Source organism: Oncorhynchus masou, chromosome 29 (genome assembly GCF_036934945.1).
Source record: "Oncorhynchus masou masou isolate Uvic2021 chromosome 29, UVic_Omas_1.1, whole genome shotgun sequence".
Lineage (NCBI taxonomy): Eukaryota > Metazoa > Chordata > Actinopteri > Salmoniformes > Salmonidae > Oncorhynchus > Oncorhynchus masou.
This window is the reverse complement of record NC_088240.1, coordinates 89,854,133-89,880,455: the sequence shown is the minus strand read 5'-3', so window position 1 is coordinate 89,880,455 and position 26,323 is coordinate 89,854,133. Positions and strand designations below refer to the sequence as shown.

Here is a 26,323-nt window from a genome sequence, read left to right as displayed (position 1 = left end):
TTCAGCATAGGGAAATTACATTTCGTGGATAAATTAGAAAATGTGTAGGGTATTTTGTTTCTTCCCAAACATTTACGGAAATCTCAAGTAAGGTTTTCTTTCGTTGAACAACTTCATTGGTTGAAATGGATTCATCCTCTCGAGTTGAGGGTCATGCACGAGCACGTGTTACTGTAACACCAAAACACCCTGATGCCTGCTGGTTGTAGTTGCTCAGAGCCAGCTGTCCCTGTATTTAGGAGGAATAACGTATCTTGGATTTAGCAATACCAGCTGCAAGCCTATTGTTATTTGTTATTTTACTCGCATATGGCACTTTTCTTTGAGACTGTGATTGGTTGAGAAGTTCGTTCGGGAAGCACGAGCTAGTCTCCTGCTAGCAGCATAGAAGTTTGTTCGCTAACGTTAGCAGTAGCTAACGTTAGCAGTAGCTAACTTACTAGCTAGCGCCTTGTTTGCGTGCTAACTAGCTAAATAAATGGGATACCTAGTTAGTTTTACAACTGCATGCATTCAACTGAAATGTGTCTTCTGAATTTAACCCAACCCCTCTGAATCAAAGAGGTGTGGAGGGCTGCCTTAATCGACATCTACGTCTTCGGCGCCCGGGAAACAGTGGGTTAACTGCCTTGCTCAGGGGCAGAACGACAGCTTTTTACCTTGTCAGCTCGGGGATTTGATCCAGCATTTTACCCGACTTTGGACTGAAACGATTGTATGATTTTGCAGAACAAACCACTGTCTTTGTCCAGTGCTACGTAGCCAGCTGATAAGTTTAATAGCTACCTAGCCTACGTTAGTGATTCTGCTCCGGATGCAAGTGGAATAACCAGTAATGCAACTGATCAGCTGGCTCGACCAACAAAGTAGCTAAATAACTAAGGACACTTTGCTAAAATGCAGTGGTGGTGAACAAAGCAATGGAAGCTTGTTTCAAGTCGTTCACCATGGGTGGTCTTCGGAGATCTCTGGACATTAAATTCAGGGTCCTCGCCGGCTGTTTGACCTGCAGAACAGTGAGTTGTTCCAAATCACCTATAAAATGCCAACTCTCCAAGCATCAGCCGGTGACGAGGGGGAAAGCAACACTGTTGGGATCATGTCCGTCTGGTAAGCAATGTAACATTTTCACTGTTATGGCTAGACCTAGCTGCACAAGGCTACTCCAGCCTCCAGTGGTTTATTTAGAGGTGTTGGGAGACTACATACATGTATTTGTTTAAGAGACATCTGGATACTGTGTATCAGGATTGTGTGGCCATTTACACAGGTGGTTCAAAAGATCCAAGGACAGGATGTACTGGGTCAGCATTTGTAGTGCAGGGATGTGGGGTGGAAGTCAGGAAACGTATTACAGATCATCTGGCTATGGAGCTGATGGCCATACTGTTGGCCTTCCAGTGGCTGGAGGAAGTCAGGCCAGACAGAGTAGTTCTTTGCTCTGATTCATGTGCAGTGTTAATGAGTCTCCAGTCCTTTAGCTCATGTTGCAGACAATACCTGCTTTACAAAGTGCTACAAACCCATGGCAGGAATAGACAGATTAGTATACAGATACGATTGACTTGGGTCCCAGCCCATGTAGGGATGGAGGGGAATGAGGCAGTTGATGTACTGGTGAAACCAGCACTTCGTAGTGTTGATGTTGTCGTTTCAATGAGCCATGCAGTGGCAAAAAGCCTGATGTGGACAGTGAAGGTGCAGAGATGGCAGGAGCAGTGGAATAGAGATACTATGAGCCGGAATTTATTTCAAGTACAGAGGAAAGTTGGGGAGGGCGCCAGGAAAGAACAGAAAGAGAGGAGGCTATTTTTACAAGATTAAGGGTGGGACACAATCAGTTGAATATGTCCTTAAATGTAACAGGAAAGCATCCAACAGGAAAGTGTGGTTATTGCCAGGAAACAGAGACTGTGGAGCATGTATTGGTACACTGTGGGCAGTATCAGAGGGAAAGAGAGAGGCTGAGATCTAATATGAAGGGGAAACGGGAAGTTAGTTTAGAGTATATTGAGTAGAACGTCATTAGATATAGTCTCAAATATTTCATATTTTTAAGAGCAACAGGGCTGGCAGGTAGGATTTAGTTTCTCCCCGTCTCTGGCCCACACTCCAGTACAGTAGGTCATGCACCATAACATTGGATGCCAACTGCTGATATACCCCACTGAAAAAGAAGACCTGGCTGCAACACAAATGTTGTTGTTGGCTAATGGATTATTAATGTTGTTTAATTGGCAGCATATTTCATTCGCCATAGAGGAACTGAGGCATCCCTCTCCAGTGTGGCTCCTGCTTTTGTTGTGGTAAGTGGCAAGTTTTAGTTGTGTCAATCATATCCAATTTGAAATTGTTATTCTAGTCTCTCCTAAATGTTATGTCTGTCAGCAGTATATCGGACATGATCAAATGTTTATCAACATTGACAATGCCAACATTCTATAAAAAGGTTGCTTCTGCAAAATGCAAGAAGAGAGAACCAATGTGTCAGTTCATTGTGACTACCTATATTGATCACCTGAGGGAGTGTGTGGAATGCATCTAGAAGTTCTACAGAAATATACTGGCAGTAGCTACAACTGTGCTCTTCTATCATAGATGAAATTTGACAACGATGGAAATGTAACCTCATTTGGTAAGTATTGGAACATCTATTGTCCTCATTAGCTTGCCCATTATTAGCTTTTCTTTAGTTTTCTGTTCTCACAAGGACTACATCGAAATGCAATTGTTTATTGTACTTTGTTACTGACAAGGTATTTGCTCTTCCTATAAATGTTGAGTGTGACTTCTGACCCCTGGTCTGATTCCTATCTCAGAGAAGAAGAAGATGGAGCTGTATCATGAGCTGAGTCTGCAGGCCAGAGACCTCAGGTTCCAACACCTCACCAGCATCACCGCTAGGAACAACAACATCATCATTCGCATGGAGGTAGCTACATATTGTTTTGCTTCATGTTACAGAGTTATGCTGAAGGTACTGTTAGCTAAACTGCTGCATTTGTCACCTGTCATGACAGCGAGCCTCAAATTATCCTCTAACTTTTAGAGAATCCCATGATTTAAAAAAAAAGTAGAAAATTGCACACTAGAAATGACAGGTGACTGAACTTGACTCGTTTTTGCACCTGAACCGAGTGTGTTGTTGTGTCTTCAGGCCTTGAAGGCAGTAGTGACCCCCAATAGCTTGCTGGTGTTGGATTTCCGAGGTCTGGGATTAGAGAGATGGCTGGTCCTGGAGTTGGCTCCACAGTTGAATGGGGATCATGGAGCTCTGGCCACTCATTCACTGCCATTTGAGTTCAGAGCCCTTGAAGCTATTCTGCAGCACAGGGTAAGACACACGCTACGCAATCACTCATTTACTATTCATTTAACACAACAATTGTTCACACTTTATTTGGATAGTCCCATATTGATGATCTACTCATGGTCATACTATCTGTTGATAAGCAACTGTTGCTAGTGTAAGGGTTGAGTTCAGGGTTCGGATCAATCAATTACATTTATTCACAAAGCTCTTTTTACATCAGCAGATGTCACAAAGTGCTATACAGAAACCCAGCCTAAAACCACAAACAGCAAGCAATGCAGACGTAGAAGCACTGTGGCTAGGAACAACTCCCTAGAAAGGCAGGAACCTAGGAAGAAACCTAGAGGAACCAGCCTCTGAGGGGTGGCCAGTCCTCTTTTCTTTAAGGCCAGATTGTTCTTCAAGATGTTCAAGTGTTCATAGATGACCAGCAGGGTCAAATAATGATCAGTAGTTGAAGAAGGTGCAACAGGTCAGTACCTCAGGATAAGGGTTAGTGGATAGTTAGTTGATATGTTGTTGACAGTTATTGAACATCTACAAACCATCTACTTGGGACTATCCAAATAAAGTGTCACCTGGTATTTGTTTACGCATGTATGTGTCTGTTTGTTTTGTGTATAGGTAAACACCCTTCAGGCTCGACTGAATGAGGTTCACCCTGTCATCCTGGACATTCTAGAGTCTCTTGTGGATCCTAAACTACTCTCTGCAGATCGCAGCAAACTGCATATACTTCTTCAGAACAGCAAGAAGTGAGTGGAAAAGCAATGCCAGTCACATCATGATAAGGAGCGTTGCTGCTTTTGCATGAAACGTTTGGTTCATCTTATCAAGGCAGATCCTCTATTATGGGCATTGGGCCAGTAACTGAAAGGTTTCTGGTTCGAATCCGAGCCGACTGTGAAATATCTGTCAATGTGCCCTTGAGCGAGGCACTTAACCCTAATTGCTCCTGTAAGTCACTCTGGATATGAGCATCAGCTAAATGACTTAAATGTATTGTAGGTGTAGAACAGATTAACACCTATGGTTATAGTTGGGCCAGGGCTATTGTATGGATCTAGAAATCCTGTACTAGACGGCGTGGCTGGTTTAGCTCTGTGTAGTCAATCTCATTCCCTTTCTCCATCCTGATTCGGAGACTTCCAACCGGGATTTTGGGGAAAGTTACCAGAATTTTTCAATCCTAACTGTTTTCTGCCCAGCCTGTCAGAGCTGGAGACAGACATCAAGGTCTTCAAGGACAGTCTGCTGAAGATCCTAGACGAAGAGGAGATGATCGAGGAGCTTTGTGTCACCAAGTGGACGGATCCACGTGTGTTGTAAGTGAAATTTCAATATGCCGATTTTGTAGGCACATGGTACTTCATGAGATTATTTGTGTTCATTGTACACGTTTTTCATTATGGTGGGAGTGAGCGGACAACGGGAGGGTTGCTGGTGTCAATACGTCAGGGGTCACCTTGGTATAAACCTCCTGAACTGCTCATTGGGCACGGCACTGTGGCTGCTCTGTGGTCCAGCCTTTTAAACCTAGTCTGTGAGTGTGTCTGAGGGGTTGGTACAGCAGAAGACACATTTCTCTTGTATGGATGAATGTCTTTTTTTTTTCTTAAGAGTTGTTGGATGAAGGCTTTATTGGTCTCTCCTGTTGTTGTGTGTGTCTCTGGAGGCAGTGAGGAGAGCAGTCTGGGCATTGATCATGCTGAGGAGATGGAGCTTCTCCTGGAGAACTACTTCATGCAGGCTGAGGAGCTGGGCAACACGACCAGGGAGCTCAAGGGCCTGATAGACGACTCCGAGAGTGTTATCTTCATCAACCTGGACAGGTACTGACGACGAAACCCTGTCTGCGTCCTTGTTTCCTAATATAATGCAGTACGTTTGACCAGGGCCCATAGGCCTCAAAAGTAGTCCACTATGTAGGGAATAGGGCAGGGGTTCTCCAACCTTTTGGGCCCGGGGACCCCTTTTGTGATAGAAAATTCATCAGGGACCCCCTCATCAGAACACAACTCGAGTGAGATAAAAACAAATAGCATACCAAAGGTTTTTCTATGACTTCGGCAGTGCAGGGCCGGATGAACCAAGTCTGGGGCTCTGAGAAGGAACATTTTAAAGGCCGTCTCTTGACATCAGAGAGAACATTTTGAGGTTTCAAGCTAATATCCTGTAATTCTGCACATCTTGTCACGTGGCAGAGATTATTTTGTTGTTGCAGCTTTAAGAGACAAAACGTTGTAGTTTTAAAGCTTCAATGAGTTCCAAATGTATAGTTGGTGGAGTACTGTGTATATCAATATCCCTGTGAGCCTCCCAGGCCCATGTTGCCCAGGGTTAAAAACATACATTGTAGATTAATAATATTATATTTGATTGTATTACACACTAAACTTATTTCACAGATCCCTTGGCCAAAATGTGTTTAACCTGTTGTTAGTAATATTTAAGGGGGGCCGCCTGTTATGCATCTCTGGTATAGTGTAATAGTCATGCTGCGTCCATACAAAATATGCTGGCAGAATTATCTAGCTAGACAAAAATAAATCAGTTTAAGTGTATTGCTGATTTAACTGGTTTTGATAGACTTCATTTGTCCTGATGTTGTTTTCTGTTCTAAGCTGCATTTAATGCTATCAGGGGAACTAGCCTGTTTTTCCAAATGCTGAACATGGCATTTTTCTTTTCTCCTGTTGTTAATTGGCTTAACCAGCTCTCTGTTAGTCAGGCCTAGTTTGTCACCATCCCATTTCCGTCTGTCCCCATGGGCCATGGCCCACCCAGTCACCGGAACGTGATGATGCGTCTGAACCTGCAGCTCACCATGGGGACCTTCTCACTCTCCCTATTTGGCCTGATGGGCGTCGCCTTCGGGATGAACTTGGAATCCACGTTTGAGGAGGTTAATGATATGTGTTGATGATAAAGCTTTAATCTTATAAATGACACGTGAGACACTTTAACAATGAGTTTGTTAACCTGGCAACACATGCTCGTTGTAAACTAGCCAGCTGCAGCAATGTAATTTTGCTAAATGGCAGATGAACCTGAGGTGAAGGATGACTGGCTCAGTGTGTGGTCCATAGAGATATAACGCTAGATCGAACAGAGTTTTATCTATGGTGTCGTGTTTGTTCCCCCAGGACCCCAAGGTGTTCTGGCTGGTGACAGGCTTCATGTTCCTGGGTAGTGGACTAATCTGGAGGAGACTGCTCTCGTTCCTGGGTCGACACCTTGAGCCTACCGTCCCCCACAGGTAATTTAATAGTTCATTATTATTTATTTGGATATAAAAGTGTATCATCTAATATGTAACGTGTATAACTCACTAATGGTCAATACCAGCCCCTGTCTGACATCTTGACCATGCTTAAGCTCAGTGTTTCGTCTTGAGATCATTTCCATGACTTGTGTTGTTATAAAAGCCTCTTTGTCCTCCCTAGATCCCAACAGTTTGGAAGAGAAACCAAATCAACTCAAAAGGAGGAGAGGTGAAGAGTGGACTAAGATGATAGTTCCTTGTTGCACCACCTCTCTGCTGAGGAATCTGGACTGTTTTCATACTACAGTGAGATTTTCCACTCGTTTATTGCAGAGGAATGTTTTTTTCTCTTCATAATCTCAATATCAGTTTTTTTGCAATTGGTTTAAGACTGTTGTAAGCAGTGTTTATGTATTTATTAACATCCTGGATATATTGTTATAATGAAGAACACTGTATACCTCCATCTGTATTCAAGGATACTGCACCAATTCTTACTGTCCAAACACATGGTCCCACTGTTCACCAAAACCACTGTTCAAATAGTTTTGACTGACTATACAGCTAATAAATAAAGACATTGAGTAGTGAGCAGTCTCACACTTTGAAAGAACTAAAAACCCAAGGACCTTTCCTGTTTCCGCATGACAATGCAGCTATTCACAAAGCGAGGTCCATATAGAAATGGTTTGTCGAGAACGATGTGGAAGAACTTGACTGGCCTGCACAGAGCCCTGACCTCAACTCCCATCGAACATCTTTGGAATGAATTGGAACTCCGACTGCAAGCCAGGACTAATTGCCCAACATCAGTGCCCGGCCTCACTAATGGAAGCACGTTCCCGCAGCAATGTTCTAACATCTAAACTCAGCAGAAAATGACACGTCCTCTCACTGTCAACTGAGTTTCTTTTCAGCAAACTTAACGTGTAAATATTTGTATGAACATGAAATTCCACAACTGAGACATAAAATTAACAAGTTCCACAGACATGTGACTAACAGAAATGGAATGTGTCCCTGAATAAAGTGGGGGGTCAAAATCAAAAGTAAGTCAATATCTGGTGTGGCCACCAGCTGCATTAAGTACTGCAGGCCATCCCCTCGTGGACTGCACCAGATTTGCTGTGAGATGTTACCCCGCTCTTCCACCAAGGCACCTGCAATTCCTGGACATTTCTGGGGGGAATGGCCCTGGCCCTCACCCTCCGATCCAACAGGTCCCAGACGTGCTCAATGGGATTGAGATCCGGGCTCTTCGCTGGCCAAGGCAGAACACTGACAGTCCTGTCTTGCAGGAAATCACGCACAGAATGAGCAGTATGGTTGGTGGCATTGTTATGCTGGAGGGTCATGTCAGGATGAGCCTGCAGGAAGGGTACCACATGAGGGAAGAGGATGTCTTCCCTGTAACTCACAGTGTTGAGATTGCCTGCAATGACAACAAGCTCAGTTCGATGATGCTGTGACACACCGCCCCAGACCAAGACGGGCCCTCCACCTCCAAATCGATCCAGCTCCAGAGTACAGGCCTCTGTGTAACGCTCATTCCTTTGATGATAAATGCAAATCCGACCATCATCCCTGGTGAGACAAAACAGCGACTCGTCAGTGAAGAGCACTTTTTCACAGTCTTGTCTGGTCCAGCGACGGTGGGTTTGTGCCCATAGGTGACGTTGCCGGTAATGTCTGGTGAGGACCTCCCTTACAACAGGCCTACAAGCCATCAGTTCAGCCTATTGTGGACAGTCTGAGCACTGATGGAGGAATTTTGCGTTCCTGGTGTAATTCGGACAGTTGTTGTTGCCATCCTGTACCTGCCCCGCAGGTGTGATGTTCGGATGTACCGATAATGTACAGGTGTTGTTACACGTGGTCTGCCACTGCAAGGACGATCAGCTGTCCTTCCTGTCTCCCTGTAGCTCTGTCTTAGGCGTCTCAGTACAGACATGGCAATTTATTGCCCTGGCCACATCTGCAGTCCTCATGCCTCCTTGCAGCATGAGCAGGGACCCTGGGCATCTTTCTTTTGGTGTTTTTCAGAGTCAGTAGAAAGGCTTCTTTAGTGTCCTAAATTTTCTTAACTGTGACCTTAATTGCATAACGTCTGTAAACTGTTAGTGTCTTAACAACCATTTCACAGGTGCATGTTCCTTAATTGTTCATTGAACAAGCATGGGAAGCAGTGTTTTGTACCCTTTACAATAAAGATCTGTGAAGTTATTTGGATTTTACGAATTATCTTTGAAAGATGGGGTCCTGACAAAGGGATGTTTTCTTTCTCAGTTTAGTAGAAAGCCGTCTCAGAAGAGTGGAGGTTGTTATAGAAGCAAAGGAGGGACCAACTCCATATTAATGTTCATAATTTTGGAATGAGATGTTTGAAGAGCTTTACTTTTGGTCATGTAGTGTAACTCAAGTTTCCATCCTCAGGTCCAACATAACTATTGTGCCATTCACATACAGTAATGTAGTATTCAGTAGTTGTATCATTCACAAAATGGTCACTGCCATGCTGTTTGTCATTACAAATTAAATAAAAATATAGGATAAAACAATTCACTACAAGAGAGACCTAAGACGACAACATAGCATTGCAGCAACACATATAAATAAGGAACATCTCTCTAATGTGATATCATAACCCTTCATCATTAACAGTCGAATGGAGGGTAAAATAGCCAATATGTCCATATGTGAAATATTTAATAATTCATAAAATAAAGTATTACATGTGGGGTATTTGTAGGCCTTTTGTGTCTACACTAGTGGTGCGCGGGTCAACTGTTTGTTCACCCGCAAGCAATTGCAAATAACCCATCTGCAACCGCCGGATTATATGTTATAAAGTGAGAATCTGGGGTCCACACCCAACTCGCATATATAGAGAATGCGCTAGGCTGCATAGCAATATTTTGACAGGGGGTGAAGGATTTATTTTTGCCTGATTTCGGTATTTATGCTTATAATTTCCAACATTTTGGTTGGCTTCTGTCATTATATGTTACTTTAGAAGACTAAATAAACCCTTGCTCAACGGAATGTAATAGATCGATAGAATGAATGCTTCAATCTAGTTGACATCGGTAAAGTTCTCACATCTTTCACGGAGCAAAAAGTTTAGGGACTGGGAGAAAATACAATAAAGCAACAAAAAAAAAACGGGAAAGTTTTTCTGTGCAAAATGTCCAAAAGATATTAGTTTGACCGGTTGTAAGCCAAAGGTAAACTGTGAAAACGACCCAACATGTTTCTGATAAGATTTGAGTTCGGCTTCGAAGCATATTTTATGTGTTTTAAATTGAAATACTATCAGTTTTTATTATGAAGACAGCACCCATATGTTATCTACAGTAACTGAGCATGGCATTCTCTCAAAATGCAGAACGAAATAAATATTTCTCCACTCCTGTACCCAAATCCACATTTGACCTACATTTGGTATATCATTTTACAGCAAGAAATGCTTAGTTCTGCATGAGTTATGCTATTATTAAGGATATAGCCGTATTCGCACGGGACTAGAATTACTAGAGAATGTTGGTTAAGAATGTATTATCCCAGAATGTCCGTTATTCCACAAAACAATTAGGACAGGATAGTTTTTTTCCAAACTGCCCCCTGTAATTCTCTATTTTTATCTATAAAATGACAGTTATGACGGAATCGTGGAAGTTTTTTCAAGGCGTGAAGAAATAAAATAAAAAATACCAGAACCTCAATGTAGCCTATAAAAATGTCACAATAGTTAAACATTTCTGGATTTTTTTAAATGTATTGTTTCTCTTTATTTAATCCGCCCGCCACCCACGTGCCCTTCAGCCAGACGATATGTAATGACCCTAAACCCGTCCGCCCCGCAGATATAACCGCGGGACTGCCGGTTATGAGTCAACCCGCTGGTGGTTTTTTATGAATGTTGATAATGTGTTATGTAGATGTGTATAAATCGTGAAATGTTTGTCTTATCATAATGCGGCATACTTATCAACTACAGCACGTAATATAGTAATGTCCACATAATTGACATGAACCGGTGGGGATGACTACTTTGACTCAACATCAGCCCTCAGAAGAATCAAGAAAATATCTCCTGTCAGATTACCTACTGAATGTATTAGCTTGGCTGTATTTTAAATTGTCATTATGCAATTCACACATCCTCTCTCCTAGCCTCGCTTCCTTCTCAACCATATTGAAGGAGAATGTCCAAGTTCCCCCTCATAGACCTTCTCCTTCAACCATATTGAAAGATAATGTCCAAGTTCCCCCTCATAGACCTTCTCCTTCAACCATATTGAAAGATAATGTCCAAGTTCCCCCTCCCAGACCTTCTCCTTCAAATATATTGAAAGATAATGTCCAAGATCCCCCCAGACCCTCTCCAATGCATTTTGAGATTAATCCAGAAAGAGCCCTAATCATGCAATTCTTCATTCTATGATTTACTACTCATCAGTATAGCTTTGCATACATTATACAATTTACCTTCCATAGTACACAATTGGACCTTCATTTGCCAGTCTAAACCAGGGTTTTGCCCTAGTACTACACAGCTGATTCAAATAACCAACTCATCATCCAGCTGTGATGATTTGAATCAGCTATGTAGTGCTAGGGCAAAAACAAAATGTGTACCCAAATGGGGACCCCAGGACCCAGTTTGGGAAACCTTGGTCTAAACAGATAATGTTAGGACAGCAGTCATGTTATTCTGTGTCTTCAAACAACATGAATCTTTTTGATGCATGATAAAACGTGCCTTTGAGCTGTTTTGTATTATTTAATAAAATCTCAATTGTATGGACTTTGATAATAACATTGTCATTCAGGCACAAACTTGAGTGTATGTACGAATCAACTTTCCCCAACAGGGGGAAGCAAAACTGAACTAATCAGACTAAATATTACATCAAATTTGCCACACTGTGAGCAAGGTATAATCAAAGTATTATTTACATGATAAGCTTTATTTTGTTCTATGATCCAGTCACATTATTACATTTGTATTCATATATTGATGTTTTATTTAAGTAAAGTCAATATCCAAGTCTATAGACAACGCACATCTAAACCACTTGTCTAACTCATTCCATGGAGGGCCAAGTAACTGCGGGTTTTCGCTCCTCCAATGTACTTGATTGATTGATGAATTAATTCATGAATTATTTTACCAACCAGCTCGTTATTAGAATCAGTTGAGCTAGATTAGGGTTGGAGCGAAAACCTACAGGACGATAGCTCTCCAGGAACAGTATTGGAGAGTCCTGGTTGAGACCTTTCAATGTATTGTGAGGTGTTATGCTACCCCGGATTCGTGCCTTGGTGTCAGAAGTGAGATGGGGCTATCATATCCGGATGGTTCATAACCTGTGTCGGCATACTCTACTAGCCTATCATAACTCATTCACTTGTGGCTGTCAAATTGTCAATTTAAATTATCACTGCACACTCAAGTGAATGACGCTTCTTTATGTTCCAAGTATCTATCAACCAATTATAGAAGACTCTTTCCCAACTACCTTGTTTCCGCAATGAATCTTGCGTTCCAAGCTGGCGCATTAGTACATGTAATAGCGCGTGCTTCCGCTTTTCCCTTTCAGTAGAAAAGTACTAGGAAAACGGGAAATAAACTATTTTATTCGAAGAGAAACATCGAGTGGGGAGGATCTAGTTGTGCTCGTTTTGGAATAATTCGATTGGGAGAGTATAATCTGGGAGAGAGAGTGTCTACAACTGTGAAGATAATTACATATGTTTTGTATGAGCGCTAGCCAATATCTATTTTTCGCCACGGTTTGTTCTTTCCAAAGGAATAATGACGAACACTTGGATACTATTGACTCTCGCGGTGGCTACCTGTTTTATGAGTGAAACGGTGAGTAAAGTTGTCAGGACAAAGAAAGTCATAAAATGTGTTTTGTTATACCTCGCGCGCTAAGGAGCGGCTGAAATGTTTTTTTTTTAACGGGCTTTGGTTTCGATGTACGCTATTTTGCATGCTTGTCTCACTCGAGGTCTTCATAACATCAGCGAGTAATTTATCTGGCTACTTTTACAAGTAAAGAAGTCAATAACTATTCCCCTATTTATGTCCTTCCCATATGACTGAAGTCTTATCACACTGTGGGCCAAATTTATCAAGATACCTTTTTACAGTTGCCAGAAAGGCACGTGTCTGATTTAATATTTGTGTAAAACCAAATAGTTTATTTACCGTTTGATTCCACTGGTCAAATATGATTTTCAAGAGGCGGTGTGGAACTATAGTCGTCTCTGTTCCTTGGTCAAAACAGATTGAAATGGTTCCATTCAACCAGGCTGAGAACACAGGGGATCGCAGTGTTGCCTTTTAACACGTGTCCAATAACCTCATATTGAAAGACACGTTAAACAACTACTGAATTGTCCATCATCAGTGGAGTTAATGACACATTTTATAGGTTTGTATACTTTTCCTCTCCGTCTGCCACTACAGTAGACATGGCTCTATCATTGGTACGGTGATGCCGTTCCCTAACTAACATGGCCATTGCTATGAAACAGCAGTTTTGCAATTGGCTGTAAAGAGCATATGTGTTAATTGGCCCCAGCCTTCCAACCTGGATTATTTTAGAAACAAAACATAAAGGCAAGGGCCCTCATCTCTGATATAAAGTGAATGGGGGTGCAGGGTTCTATAGTTGTGATGGTATCAACCTATGGGCATTCTACTAAAGTGAAGGTGGGTGAATGAATGAAGTTATTTTAGGCTGATGTGTGTTTAACTGCGGTGAAGGCTGCATGCCTCACGCTCCCCTCTAACATTCAGTCAGATTCCTCATTTGGAGCATTTGACTGTATTTGGTCCATTCAGCATTTCAGACACCACCATTGCCCATCCCCTTCCATTTTTCAGCAGACAACATAAACACCAGCTCTGAGAGGCAGCCCTTTTCTCTAATTCATCACATCTTGGACAGGACTCTTCCCTCCATCACTATCCATCTTTTTGTTAATGCGGAAACGGAGAAACTATTGCTCTAGTTTTATCTCGATATTAAACAGATGTAACACGTCATCACTGATTTGTCACTGAAAGTACTTCATGTACTATACCACTGAAACATGACATCTGACTTGATTGGTATTATAGTCAACAGTGAAGAAACATCTGTTTAGATGGAACTGAAATGACTTGTCATATCATCACCAACATGGTGTAATTGAAAGTGCTTCATACAGATGTCCCACATCAAATACTAAGGCAAGGTTGGGAATAACTTCAACAGTATAGAAACATCTAGAGTTGGATGTACTACTTAAGTCTGAGATCAAGGCTCTAGAAATATGCATGGAAATCCTGAATGAGAAAAGTAATGAAATACTAGCCTGACAAATAGGATTTCTTGAGAGGATGGAAAATGGTCACATACCGCAGCTTCAGTACTGACTGCTACTCTCATTCCTCCCCTGCCTCAATTAGCTTAGCAAATGTAAAGTTCTCAGTGAAAACCTGGGGGTGGCTAGGCAGCAAGGCACTAGACGGCTGGGTTGTGAGATGGGAAAACCTTGTGATGTACACACCGTCTGCTCTGTATCTATGAAGCCCTGAAGTTGTCAACTGGATAATGAAACTGTGTAGGTTGTTTGGCTCAGATCTGAAGGTCAATAATGAGATGTTCATTTTGAACTTTTTTGACAAATGTTGCTTATGTCTGAAGATTTAGTAAATGTTTGGACTTCTCTTTGTTTGTGTGGATTTGATTGTACATGGAATTGTGATCATTGCTACTCTGATCATACATCCTAGAGTGAAAGTTAACCTTAATGTAACGTTTTTCTAGAATGGCGTGGACCGTGGTCAAATGCAAGATGTTCCATGATGGTGTATGCTGACAGCTTGCTGTGGTGTTATGCCAGCCAACATTGTTTACCCAGTTGAAAAGCATCCCGAGAGAATACCCTGTCTGCTCTTTGCTAATAGATGTGACTGGTACTAAATGTTCTTTGCCTTGCGTTACTTCCATATATGGCCATACCGGTTTCCTGAAAACAAACACCCACTCCAGATGTTTTTGTAATGTATCTAACTGGCAGACGTGCACTCAATAAACATTAGTGTTCTTTTTAGAGACCACTGAAGCTGTATGTGAGTCAGAGGTGACTGTCTGGATGTGAAAGACGGTGTGACCTGGACTCTGAATCCACATGTACTATGTCCTCCTGACCCTCTTGGGTTAATTGATGCACAGAAGGACAGACTGACAACCTGTGATAACGATATCAATGCAAAACGGGAACTAATCCATTTTATTTCCTTTGGAACTACAATCTCGCACAAGATCCTAAGTGGTGGTATTTTCTGCCTGACCTTAATTTGAGAGTATTTTAAATACTTATTTTAAAATGTTTCCTGTCATCAGGAGTGAGGCCCTCCCCAGTGTTAGTCATGCATGCAGTACACAGGTTAGAGTAGTACATACTCTACCCTATCAGCGCTGACTGGATAGGGCTGGTCTGGGAGTCATGCAGCTTCACATGTAAGCTCCATTGGTATTTCTACTCATTTTCCCCAGCTCCCTTTCTGCCTCCTCCTCTCTCAACAGCTCTGTAAGAGGCTTGCCTTTTATCTGTCCACCAAAGCTTGTCTGGAATTTTAAACATTTTCTGGGTTGAGCTTGTTGCTGGGTCAAATACACAAGCATTTCAGTACACCTGCGATACACATTTTTAGCAGATGTTATTTATGTGATAAATCAGAACTGATTTGAATACTTGTGGGGTTGAGCTTGTTGCTGGGTCAAACTAGTAGGGTTGTGGTTTGACAGCTTTGTTGTCTTATTTGAAAGGTCTGAGATTCTCCACTTAAGTCACTACCTCCCATCTGAAGAATCTGAGTTCCGTCACTTGGATTAAATCAATTATTTATATTTAGCGATGATTTAAGGGAGGGAAGTTTCTCACAGAGCCTGTGTTGCTCTTTCAACACTGGGGATTTTCTTTCTCTGCTGAGGATTTTCTGTGTTTTTGTAGAACACTGCTAAGCATGTCACAGACTTTCTTTCAAAGAATTTCAACAGTACATTTGGGATCCTTTTCTAGATCCAGAGGGAGCCTGACTTGGCCCACAGCTTTCAAAACTGAATAGAAAACACAATTCGAGATTGATATTTTAGTCATTTAGCAGACGCTTTTATCCAGAGTGACTTACAGGAACAATTGGAGTTAAGGGCCTTGCTCAAGGGCACACCAACACATTTTCACTTAGTCTGCTCAGGGATTTAAACCAACAACCTTTCGGTTAATGGCCCAATGCTCTTAAACGCTAGGCTAGCTGTCGTCCTGAACCGCTGAGTGTATGGACCATTCTTGATACACACGGGAAACTGTTCAGAGTGGAAAAACCCAGCAGTGTTGCAGTTCTTGACATGATCAAACCAGTACGCCTGGCAACTACTACCATACCCCGTTCAAAGGCACTTCAATATTTTGTCTAGCCCATTCAACCTCTGAATGGCACACATACACAAACCATTTCTCAAGGCTTAAAAATATATTTTTTAACCTGTATCCTCCCCTTCATCTACACTGATTGAAGTGGATTTAACATGCAGAATCAATAAGGGATCATAGATTTCACCTGGTCAGTCTGTGTCATTGAAAGTGCAGGTGTTCTTACTGTTTTGTCCACTCAGTGTGTCTGCTGTTTTATAGTAATCTGTGATGTCTGCTCTCATTTGGTACTGTTGCCAGTTGTTCATGATCTAGTTGATGATTGTTCTGACCCAGGTGTGGCGTATGGGCCAGCGGTCCGTCTCATGCTTCAGGACTAATTCTTCTGGCTCTGGAGTGACTGTAGTTGTATGTCATCTTGGCATCATCAAGGCCTGAATAACCTTTGCATAAAGAAGCATGTCATTAGTGTTGAACAGGATCATGAAGGCTATCAGATGTGTACTGTAACAACTGTAATTTATACTTGGGACATAGGCCCCATCCTCCTACTGGGATGCCAGAGCACTTTTATGTGAGGCATGTCATTACTTCTATTCACATTGGTATAATTCTCACATGGTAATATTACAAGTCATATAGATTTACAGAATTTGACCTGGATAAGGTCGCATCATGTTGCCCTTCAGCGGGAATATGGGCTCAGTGTTTGGGTCATCGGCAAGGACTCTGGCCTTGGTGTCGGCAACTGGCCTGCATCTCCCTCCCGACCAAATGTGCCCACATCGACCATGGTGAAGTGGTACTTTGCATTGCGGCCTGTCATCCGGACTATTGTGAAACATCCCTTGTAGTTGTAGTACTCATTACCAGACTTTGCTGGAGCTCGGATCTGAATATGTTTCCCGTCGACTGCTCCTACACAACTGATAATTCCAACGATCCCAAAACTCTCAGGCGATTTGGCTCATTTTGCTACTGAGGGATAAGCAACTAAATCTGCCTTCGAGACATGCCAGGTAGCCTGCCAAGCTTCGCTGGCGATGGGGAAAAACGGTTGTTTCCTAGCTTATAACTAGCATCAATGCTTTTGCTGTGTGCCTGTAATTGCCAAAAACATCCAAAAGTACTGAACATGCCTTCCCTTGTCAATGCTTTGCATAGGTCAGACGAGAGACATATTCTCAATTGTCCCCTCTTGTAGGGATCAGTGGACCAACATGCCATTTTCTCCCTCGTCAGAAATAAACTAAGGACTAGTAAGAGCAGTTCAATCTCTTGTAATTTTGAGGCAGACATGTTTGCTTTTGTAGCTAGTTAAATCCTGAAAGTAAATGTGTATCTGGAGTGTTAAGATGTATATTTTAAACAAATTATATTTTTAATCCTTAAAGTAGTTACAAGCATAACACCAGACATGTAGCAAGCTAGTATTTGTAAACGGGCAAATACATGGGATCAAGACGTTTTTAAATGTCGTCGCTAGAGTGAGTGTCTGGGCCCCTCATGACTCCAACTATGAACATGCACGTGATATTCGCACGTAAACAGTGTAGAGGTCTTAAAGCTGTGTGTGTGGTGGCATCAAGTCAACGAATACCACAAACTGAGACAGAGCCATAGCTTCTGTCTGACCAAGCCTGGGGTATAGTTTAAGAACATGTGAAAAGCTATAATTATAATTGAGCCTGAATGTAGACACTAATTGCTTAGTAATCCTCTCTTTTGAAGTGATTTCATGTGCAGACTCATTTGCTGTCAGCTGTTTTACTCTGGCAATAACACAAAGATATTGAGATTCATTGCATATCTGCTTTACATTAGCTATATTTTGCACAACTGAACTTTGCTTTTCCTTGGCTACTCCTGAAACTCCCACTCATGTCCCCTGTTCATGTCTTGGCTCTGGTAATCCCTGGCATATGACAGTCTCAAACCGTGATTACCTGGATGGAAAACGGAGCTAGAAAATAATGGATTTTGTTATAAATGATTGTTAGATTTTCTGTTCCCAACTCTTTCATGAACTCTTACCTCCGAAAGCTTCCTAGAATTATAAGATATATTTTTAATATGAGCAGGTCATTCCAGAGAGCTGCTGCTGAAATTCTGCAATGCAGCTTTGATTGAATGTAGTCCTTAACATTAAGGTAAGAGTTGGAGTGTGGATTAGCCAGCCCTCACACAGGGTCCCACATCACACTAAACTACTTCATACTCACACTACTGTAGTGTTCAGTTATGTCCAAGGACCAAAGTTAATGTTTTTATTTAATCTTAATTTATATAGGTAAGTATAACTTAACACATTTCCTGTTTACAATGATGACCTGTCCCAAGGCATAGACAGCAGTGAGAGAGGATTGGAGTATAAGAAGCTCTGACAAGTAGTGGTAACGTCTCTCTCTTTGAAAGACCATGCTTGACAAAATCATATTTTGTGCACTCTGAAACTAGCACATGTAATCTCACCGTTGTCACTCTCTGATATAATTTCACAACATACACAACATCTAGTTCTGCCATTCAGATATAGTCAATGAAACAAATATCCCCAGAATGTCTGACTCAGTATTCTGCTCTCCGCCCCCTCCAAGAAGACGTAGAATATCCCAGCCTCATAGCCCCAGTACAACACCTGTGTTTATTGAATCATATGAAGAACACCAGACATGCCTCTGGTCTGAATGGGCTGTATTCATCCTGCTAGTCTCTGCAGCAGTTCTGGTGGAGCGCTGGCACCGTCTAGTAGTTGGTTAATGCTCTTCCTGTGTACTCCTGAGGGGCTGGTTGGACACCTACTACATCGGCAAGGTCTCTATCCCAAATGGCACCCTGTTCCCTATTTCGTGCACTACTTTTGACTAGGGCCCATCATAAGTAGTGCAAATGGGGAATAGAGCCCGTAACCTAGAGCTGCTGAGCCCTGTATGAAGCTGAGCCCTCGGCAGATGTGGGTTAATATTGTAACCCACACCTGTAACATCTGTGCTGCTTCCCAGCACTGTGGAAGGAAGCTGGTTACTAGAGAGCTCATGTGCTGTTGGTCCACATGCTGGTTAATGTCTTGGTAGACCTGTTTGGTTGCATTCATGGTGTTGCTGTCATTGGGTGATGCTGACGGACGGTATATATATTTATGGGCAGTGTTGCCGGTAGCGTTGGATGTTATTTAATGTGTGAAGGTAAGCAGCTCAGAACGTCCTGTTTTCCTCTGGCTGTCCGACAGGGGTATGCTGAGAAACAACACAGCCAGGCCTTCAGGGCATGGAGGAGAACTTTCAAAGGAAATCCAATGTTTTTCATGTTGAGATTACATTCATATCAGGTAGTCATCCTAGATCTGCCTGGAATGCGTTAAAAAAGCCCCATAAGTCCAGTGTTGGCCATATCTTGGCAGGTTCTCTCTTACCCTCCTCCTCCACGGGTATAGTTGTCAGCTGTAATGATGGGGACATGATTAGCTGACATGTCCCCAGCATTTGTTGCTGTGCTAGCCGCTAACAACAATACCTTAATGATTCAACCATTTAGTAGGGTCTGGCTGACTGGGCTGTTTGGAAGGAGCTAGTGAGCAGAGGAGAGAAGAGGGAGTATTTCCTTTTCAGTTGTAGACTTGGCACAGCCTGAAAGCCCAGTCCTGAGCTCTTCAGCTCCCTGCACAATACCTCACTTGTGCTGCTACTTTGGCCCAGGAATGTGAGGCTCACCTTCATATGTCTGACAGCAGTTTGTTTTGGAATGAGAGATATTATTCACCACCACATCGTACTGCTGCAAACATGGTTCTCTCATCGCCTCTTCGCTCTACCTCTCTCTGAAGAGTTGAGGCAGCCCCATATGATGCTGTTGAAACCCCCATAAACCACTGCTTTAGTCTGTTCTATTCATAAGATGTGAACGTAATTGATCCTCACATCTTGAACAGTGTATTTTGTCAAGGCATGTATGCTACATGTGGGCTAGGTGCAAAAATGTTGTTCAGAGTCTCATCATATAGCATACTTTTGTGTGTCAGGCTCTGTTTTCCCAGAGGCTGATGTGAACACAATCTTAGGTTCGGATTTATCTAACAGGCTAACACTACTATCTAATAAGAAAATGGAATGCCGGGAGCATGAAAATGGGGCCTTTCAGTAGCCAGTTGTCCTCTACCGGGGCCTGATCTGAGGCTTTGACTAATCCTGATCAACAAAGGACATTGGAGGAAATGATTAGGCTGTTTAACGTCAGTCTGTATTGATGTTGTACTTCATGATTCAGTGGCTGGGCATTCACACTGACGAGACTACTACTGTATGGTCACCGGCTGTCCCTGAGAGTCTCCATCGTTCTCACAATGTTATCTCGATTGGATGTTTGGGGTCAACTTGACATTTGTCACTTAACACTTGACTGCTTCAGAGGCTAAATCGGCTGAGTAGACCTGGGTCAAATACTTTTAAATACTGGGAAGTGTTTTCAGGGCTGGCAAACGGAAGTAGTGTACAGTAGGTTTCAGTCATTCATGACTCCAGTCCTACTCTTCATAGTGTACATGTGGTCTTCTAGGCTAAGATTGTGTCAGGCTCTGTTTTCCAGAGGCCGACGTGAACACACAAAAGTATGCTATATGATTAGACTCTGAACAACATTTTTGCACCTAGCTCAAACGTAGTATACATGCCTTGAGCGTTGACACATCACAATAGAACATAGTGTCAGAGGGGGCCGTTTGCTATCTTTTCTCAAATACTATTGGTCCATTACCATGTCAATCAACGCTTGAATAGAAACGTAGCTTACACTCTGGATTTTGATGCCAATGCAGTCGCTACAGTCCCATTAGTTTTCATTGCAGCCTCGTTTGAATACCACGGTTATGTATGTATAATGTGTACTAACACCGTTAAGTAGCACTGTGGTCTTCTAGCATTAGTTGACATGGGAGCACTTTTATACATTGCTTTCCTGGATTACTTTGCTCATCACTTACTCTTTCATGTTCTGCCTGCTGCGTTCTCTATAGTATGTTGCATAGCAAACAAAAGACGATTCACTGTGTGTGACAGTTTGAAAGACAACTGGAGCACAAACACAATGGCATACCAAAGATGTGTTTTTGTACAGATTACAATTATTTCAAAAAGAAAATGTCACCCCAGAGGCCAAAAGGGAAGGTCTTTATCTAGCTGGGTATTCCCTCTTTTCAGCCAGAGCCATTGTTGTGCTCTTTGAAGCATCTCTCCTTCAGTGAGTCTGAAATGACTTGTCCTCTTATTGTGTACTAGGCTTTGCTTCCTTTGAAGCAAGAGTCCTTCCTTTTTCTTACATCATCCTTGTATGTCACTTTCCCCCCTCCTTCATGAACAAAGACCTGAACATTGAACCAGGCTCCTTAGTGTCAACATTCATCAGAGGAGCAAAAGGCAGACCTCGTGTGTGTGTGTGTGCTCGCGCACACACACAGAGGGTGTGCATCCATAGTACCTTTGTCAGACGTATTGCTTTTGTGGGGATTTTGGGAAGCACAACTGTGTGGAAACATCACACGTCTTGGTGAGCATCAGTGGCTGTGAATGAGTGATTTCCATGAGCCCTGACAGGCTAGTTGAAGAGGTGGCCACCAGACTACTGTGGTGGGCCAGAGATCTAAAGGAATGCAGGGGTTGGGAGGGATGACCTAGAAGGGTTCAGAGAGTCAGACTACATGGTTCCATCTGCTCTGAGAGCAGCCTCCTGCGCTAAAAAGTGTCTGTTTATTCATTCTTCTGTTCACAATAACACTTTGCCTTGGGATTGGATGAGCCAGTCAGACAATGACACCTTCCTGTTTTAATCTGCTCTCCACATGCAGAGGAATTACAGGAAGACTGATACATTGTCTTTGGTTTCTGCTTCAGAAAATGGGAAGATTTGATCCAGGCATTCATAGCTTCTAAGTGGTATTTCAGGTAATGGGGAGGCTCATGAGACTTCTGCTTCTGTTCATTTGATTGTTTCCCAGGGGAACTGAGATTTAAAAATACATTTAAAATTCTCCCAAAATATTTGTCTTGATTTTCTTAGCATGGTTCTTTCAAATTTGTTTTTGCTCTTGCTGCTTCTAATGCCTGTATAAAATAAACAGCATAGATATCCTCCACAGTGAAGTGTTTGTATAATCTTAAGGGCATGAAATCTACACTGGTAGTAGTTTGTCATGTGATCAGTTATTGAGTATTATTATGGGTCCTGGATGCTGATCAAGGAAGGGGGATACCTAGTCAGATGTACAACTGAAATGTGTCTTCTGCAATTAACCCAACCCCTCTGAATCAGCGGTAAGCTGTGGTATTTCAGACAATATACCATGGATATGATGCAAATGCTCTTGTTCTATTTATGTGGAAGTATTTTATAATGGCAATAAGGCATCTTGGGTTTGGTATATGGCCAACATGCTAAGGGCTGTATCCAGGCTGTACTCTGCATTGCAGCGTTCATAGACGTGGTATGTTGGACATATACCACACCCCTCAGGCCTGATTGCCTAAATAGCATGTAGGTACCTGTAGAATTCAATTTATAGGGTGGAGACACTTTTCAGTTCATCTCTTGTTCTCCATTCACAGATATTGATCTCGGCCCAGTCGGATTACCTGTACCTGGATGACCAATCAGGAGACTCCGTAGACGACACACGGTTACAACTCTGGCTCCGGGTCCGGTGATATGAGTAAGCAATGGTTACTTCCTTCTAAAATATTTCACCCTTGTATCTAATGTCATTTACACAGCAACCCGAATGCCATGTTAAGAGTTATAGCTGTATGTAAATCTATAATTGTACTGGCTCTACGAAGGTCCTAGACGGTGCACGGAAACCTTTTGACTTTGGTTAACCTGCTAGGGCACACTGGTACTGCAGGATCACAATGGACCTACGGAGGCGGTGAATGATGTTTCACATGCAGTCAATCAAGACTATGTTAATTACCCAGCATATGTCATGTAGAGAGACGTTCAATAAGGAATGAGTCATTATTTCATATACCTAACCTGAAGTAATACTGAACCATAGACTGTATAATGTACTGTACAAGAACACCCAAACAGATCTGGCTTGCAGTCTATTTCTGTTTTTTTTACCTTTATTTTTCAGTACGGCCTGGAACAGTGGGTTTGTGTTCAGGGAGGGCGACGTTACCTTGTCAGCTCGGGGGTTTTGAACTCGCAGCCTTCCAATTACTAGTCCAATGCTCTCACCACTAAGCTACCTGCCGCCCCAATATGGCCGTTATTGGTCGACTCATTATGAAAAGTGTCTCCATCATTAGTAGTGAATCCATTAGCATTGTTGTGATTTGTTGTTTATCATGTTAGCCCTGCCTGCAAACCATTTCTCTTTGGGGTCAATACATTTGAGATGATTTTTCTCCTCAGTTATCGGTGAGGTCACTGAGCCAGTCAAAGTGAAAAGGGTGTTCGCCGCTCCTGAAGCAGAGCCAACCCAGGACTCTCTACCAGACCTTTCAACCACAATGGAGATGTTGACATTCACTGACCTGGGCACAGAAATGGCTGAGACAGAAACAGAGGTATGCCTCTCCTTTTAACTGACTTTAGTGTGGGCCTTTGAGCCAGTAGTGTGGTTTCATTTCTCCTTGCACTGCTGGCATGGCAAGGACTTAATAGTATCCCTGTGGTTTTATAGTTGCTGTGAAAATCTAAATGTATCTTTCTCCCTCTGTCTGTGTGTGTCAGACCCAGGTCCCTGAGCAGTCTCTGGACGTGACAGAGGAGACTGTTATCAGTAGTGAAGCTCCTCCCAGCACCACTGGGGCTTCCGGGTTGCTGTACGAGGCAGACGTACCCTACGATGTACACTCCAAAACCTATTCCAGAGAACGGAGTGCTAGCAGGTATGTTCTGGTTTTTTGTTTATTTATTCAGGAGATGGTATTGCCATTAACGTCTCTCTTTTCCAATGAGACCTGAACATAATGAAAGCAATAAAATATCATGAGACAACATATGTTAAACATCACACAAAAAAGCGATACACAATACGATAATGATTCATCAAAACAGTCATCTGAAATCTATCAGTTCCAATTGAAGAGATCATTTTTCAAAACAGCCCACTATCAGAGATTGGATCTGAAACTTGGCCTCTTTTAAATTGGGTAACTCTAGACTTTGCTTTCAGAATCAATAAAAACAGACTTTGTTTTGTCGTTTGATAGCAGAGGGAAGAGACTGAGTCAAGCAACTAACACTTCGGGATCGTTTTACAATGAAAGCATGTTATGAATGAAGAGTATAATTGTGACTCCTCCTGAGTCGGCTCCGTCTCATATTTGATTAGTCCATTGATCTTAACTTTGATGCACTGGACTGCAGCTATCAGGTGCTTTTCCACATTCATTTCTCAGTGTGAGTTGTTGCCAATCATAGTTCCCTCTTAATTGTTCATCCACGTTAAGAGAAGGTAATGGGGTTACATTTACTTTGCATTTTAGTCATTTAGCAGATGGTCTTTATCCAGCGACTTACAATTAGTGCATTCATCTTTAATATAGCTAGGTGAGACAACACATGGTATAATTAATCGGGTTGGGGTAATCACCTTGCCCCACACAGTCTGGTAGAGGGCTGTCATATCTGATTGGACTATTATTAACACTTTATCTTCTAGCAAGGTTCCACTGTTGTGTTGTCAACACCAATCACTTGTATTGAATTATTGATCAATAATCATCTTCTGACGTTGTTGTCCCCCTAGCGGTGATAGCTGGCGGGGTTATAGGTTTGCTGTTCGCCATCTTCCTCATCCTCCTCCTGGTCTACAGGATGAGGAAGAAGAAGAGGGGAGCTACGTCCTCGGGAACGCAAGGCCCCTAGCTCAGCCTATCAGAAAGCCCCCACCAAGGAGTTCTATGCCTGAAACACAACCACATCACTATGAGGAGAAACCTCTGGAGCAACATAAAGACGAAGTCTGTGTCCCAAATGGCACCTATGCCCTCTATAGTGTACTTACTACTTTTAACCAGTATCTCTGCACCATATAGGGTGTCATTTGGGATGCATACAAAACATCTCATACAGCAGGGTCCTCCTCGCATGCTGTTGGTTGAAATGGTATTGAATGAAGTGTTTCAAGGAGCTTTTTCATATAGCAAATATATACTTTTCCTTAATGAGGCCAAACAGGGCTATTGTAAATGTTTCATATTTTGGATCATTAGAACGGTTGGAGAATTTCCTTGTCATGTGAGGACGTGAAACATATTCATAGATGGTCTGGACCACTTTCTAACTGTAGAGGTACATATTTGTAAGGAAGGAAAAGCAACTTTTTAAAGGTCACTGAAATAAAAATGACAGAATATAATTGTCCTTATAGCTATTCTATTTTGATTTTTTTCATAGCATGTCCAAAGTTGTTTTTTTTCATTAACTTATGTTTTTCATGTTGAGGTGATGTAATGTTTCTAGTCTCAAAGCAATCTGGTCTCCAATTTAACTTGGATTAAACATTTTTTTTTTTGCTTTGTTATTATGGTATTTTTTCTTGTCATTGTGTGAAATGAATTACAGGATTCCATAACTACCCAGTTTCATCTCACCAAAGCAAAGGACATTCCCTTCTAGTAAAACATTACTGATATAAAGCAGTGTTTACCAACTCCAGTCCCCAACAGAACACATTTGTTGTAGTCCCTGACAAACTTGCCTGATTCAATTTGAATTAAATCAGGTGAGTTTGTCTGGGGCTAACAACAACGTGTACTGTCGGAGGTACTCGAGGCCTGGAGTTAAACACTGATTTAAATGGTACTTTTAATGGCAGGGGTGTAAACTCATTCCATGGCAGGCCTAGTGTCTGGGTTTTGTTTTTTCTTCTCAAGACCTAGACAACCTGGTGAGGTGTTTACTAATTAGGGACCTTAATCAATCAAGTACAAGGGATGAGTGAACCTGCAGACACTCAGCCCTCCGGGAATAGAGTTTGACACGTGCATTATATCACAAGAGGTTGGTGGCACCTTTAATTAAGGAGACCGGCTCATGGTAATGTATCAAAAACATGATTTCCAGGTGTTTGATGCCATTTCCATTTACTCCGTTCTGGCCATTCTTATGAGCCGTTCTCCCTCAGCAGCCTCCGCTGCTATATGTACTCGGTGTACCAGTTTCTGTTACCCAAAATATAGTGAAACCTTTTCAGTAGGTTTCACTATTAGGTCCATGAATTTTCTCCTATGATCACAATGGTATTTTAAGACTTGGGTGTTTTTATAAACAAACCTAAAACTTTTCTCACCAATTTATGATATAAAAGC

The 26,323-nt window shown here is 42.2% G+C and overlaps 2 protein-coding genes across 2 annotated transcripts; both read left to right on the top strand.

Moving 5' to 3' along the window:
- The first annotated feature begins 177 nt into the window (after positions 1-177).
- On the top strand, positions 178-22,705 carry LOC135519833 (magnesium transporter MRS2 homolog, mitochondrial-like). Its single transcript, XM_064945041.1, has 12 exons — positions 178-1,110; positions 2,242-2,306; positions 2,599-2,635; positions 2,820-2,932; positions 3,158-3,334; positions 3,938-4,068; positions 4,522-4,638; positions 4,993-5,145; positions 6,101-6,218; positions 6,460-6,572; positions 14,984-15,002; positions 22,607-22,705. The coding sequence occupies exons 1-12, from the start codon at positions 921-923 to the stop codon at positions 22,703-22,705; spliced, it is 1,332 nt and encodes a 443-aa protein (XP_064801113.1). The 5' UTR covers positions 178-920.
- Positions 11,929-24,878, top strand: LOC135519832 (syndecan-2-like). The gene is made up of 5 exons (XM_064945040.1): positions 11,929-12,456; positions 22,607-22,710; positions 23,418-23,572; positions 23,739-23,886; positions 24,760-24,878. The coding sequence occupies exons 2-5, from the start codon at positions 22,707-22,709 to the stop codon at positions 24,876-24,878; spliced, it is 426 nt and encodes a 141-aa protein (XP_064801112.1). The 5' UTR covers positions 11,929-12,456; positions 22,607-22,706.
- The last annotated feature ends 1,445 nt before the right edge of the window (positions 24,879-26,323 follow it).

Excerpts from the sequence above, each read along its gene's own strand:
- LOC135519833 (XM_064945041.1), top strand. The coding sequence starts at position 921 with ATGGAAGCTTGTTTCAAGTCGTTCACCATGGGTGGTCTTCGGAGATCT. Across the intron at positions 2,636-2,819 it reads TGGAAATGTAACCTCATTTG|AGAAGAAGAAGATGGAGCTG; the intron begins GTAAGTATTGGA and ends TTCCTATCTCAG. Across the intron at positions 3,335-3,937 it reads AAGCTATTCTGCAGCACAGG|GTAAACACCCTTCAGGCTCG; the intron begins GTAAGACACACG and ends TTTTGTGTATAG.
- LOC135519832 (XM_064945040.1), top strand. Across the intron at positions 23,573-23,738 it reads TGGCTGAGACAGAAACAGAG|ACCCAGGTCCCTGAGCAGTC; the intron begins GTATGCCTCTCC and ends TGTGTGTGTCAG. Across the intron at positions 23,887-24,759 it reads AACCTATTCCAGAGAACGGA|CGGTGATAGCTGGCGGGGTT; the intron begins GTGCTAGCAGGT and ends TTGTCCCCCTAG.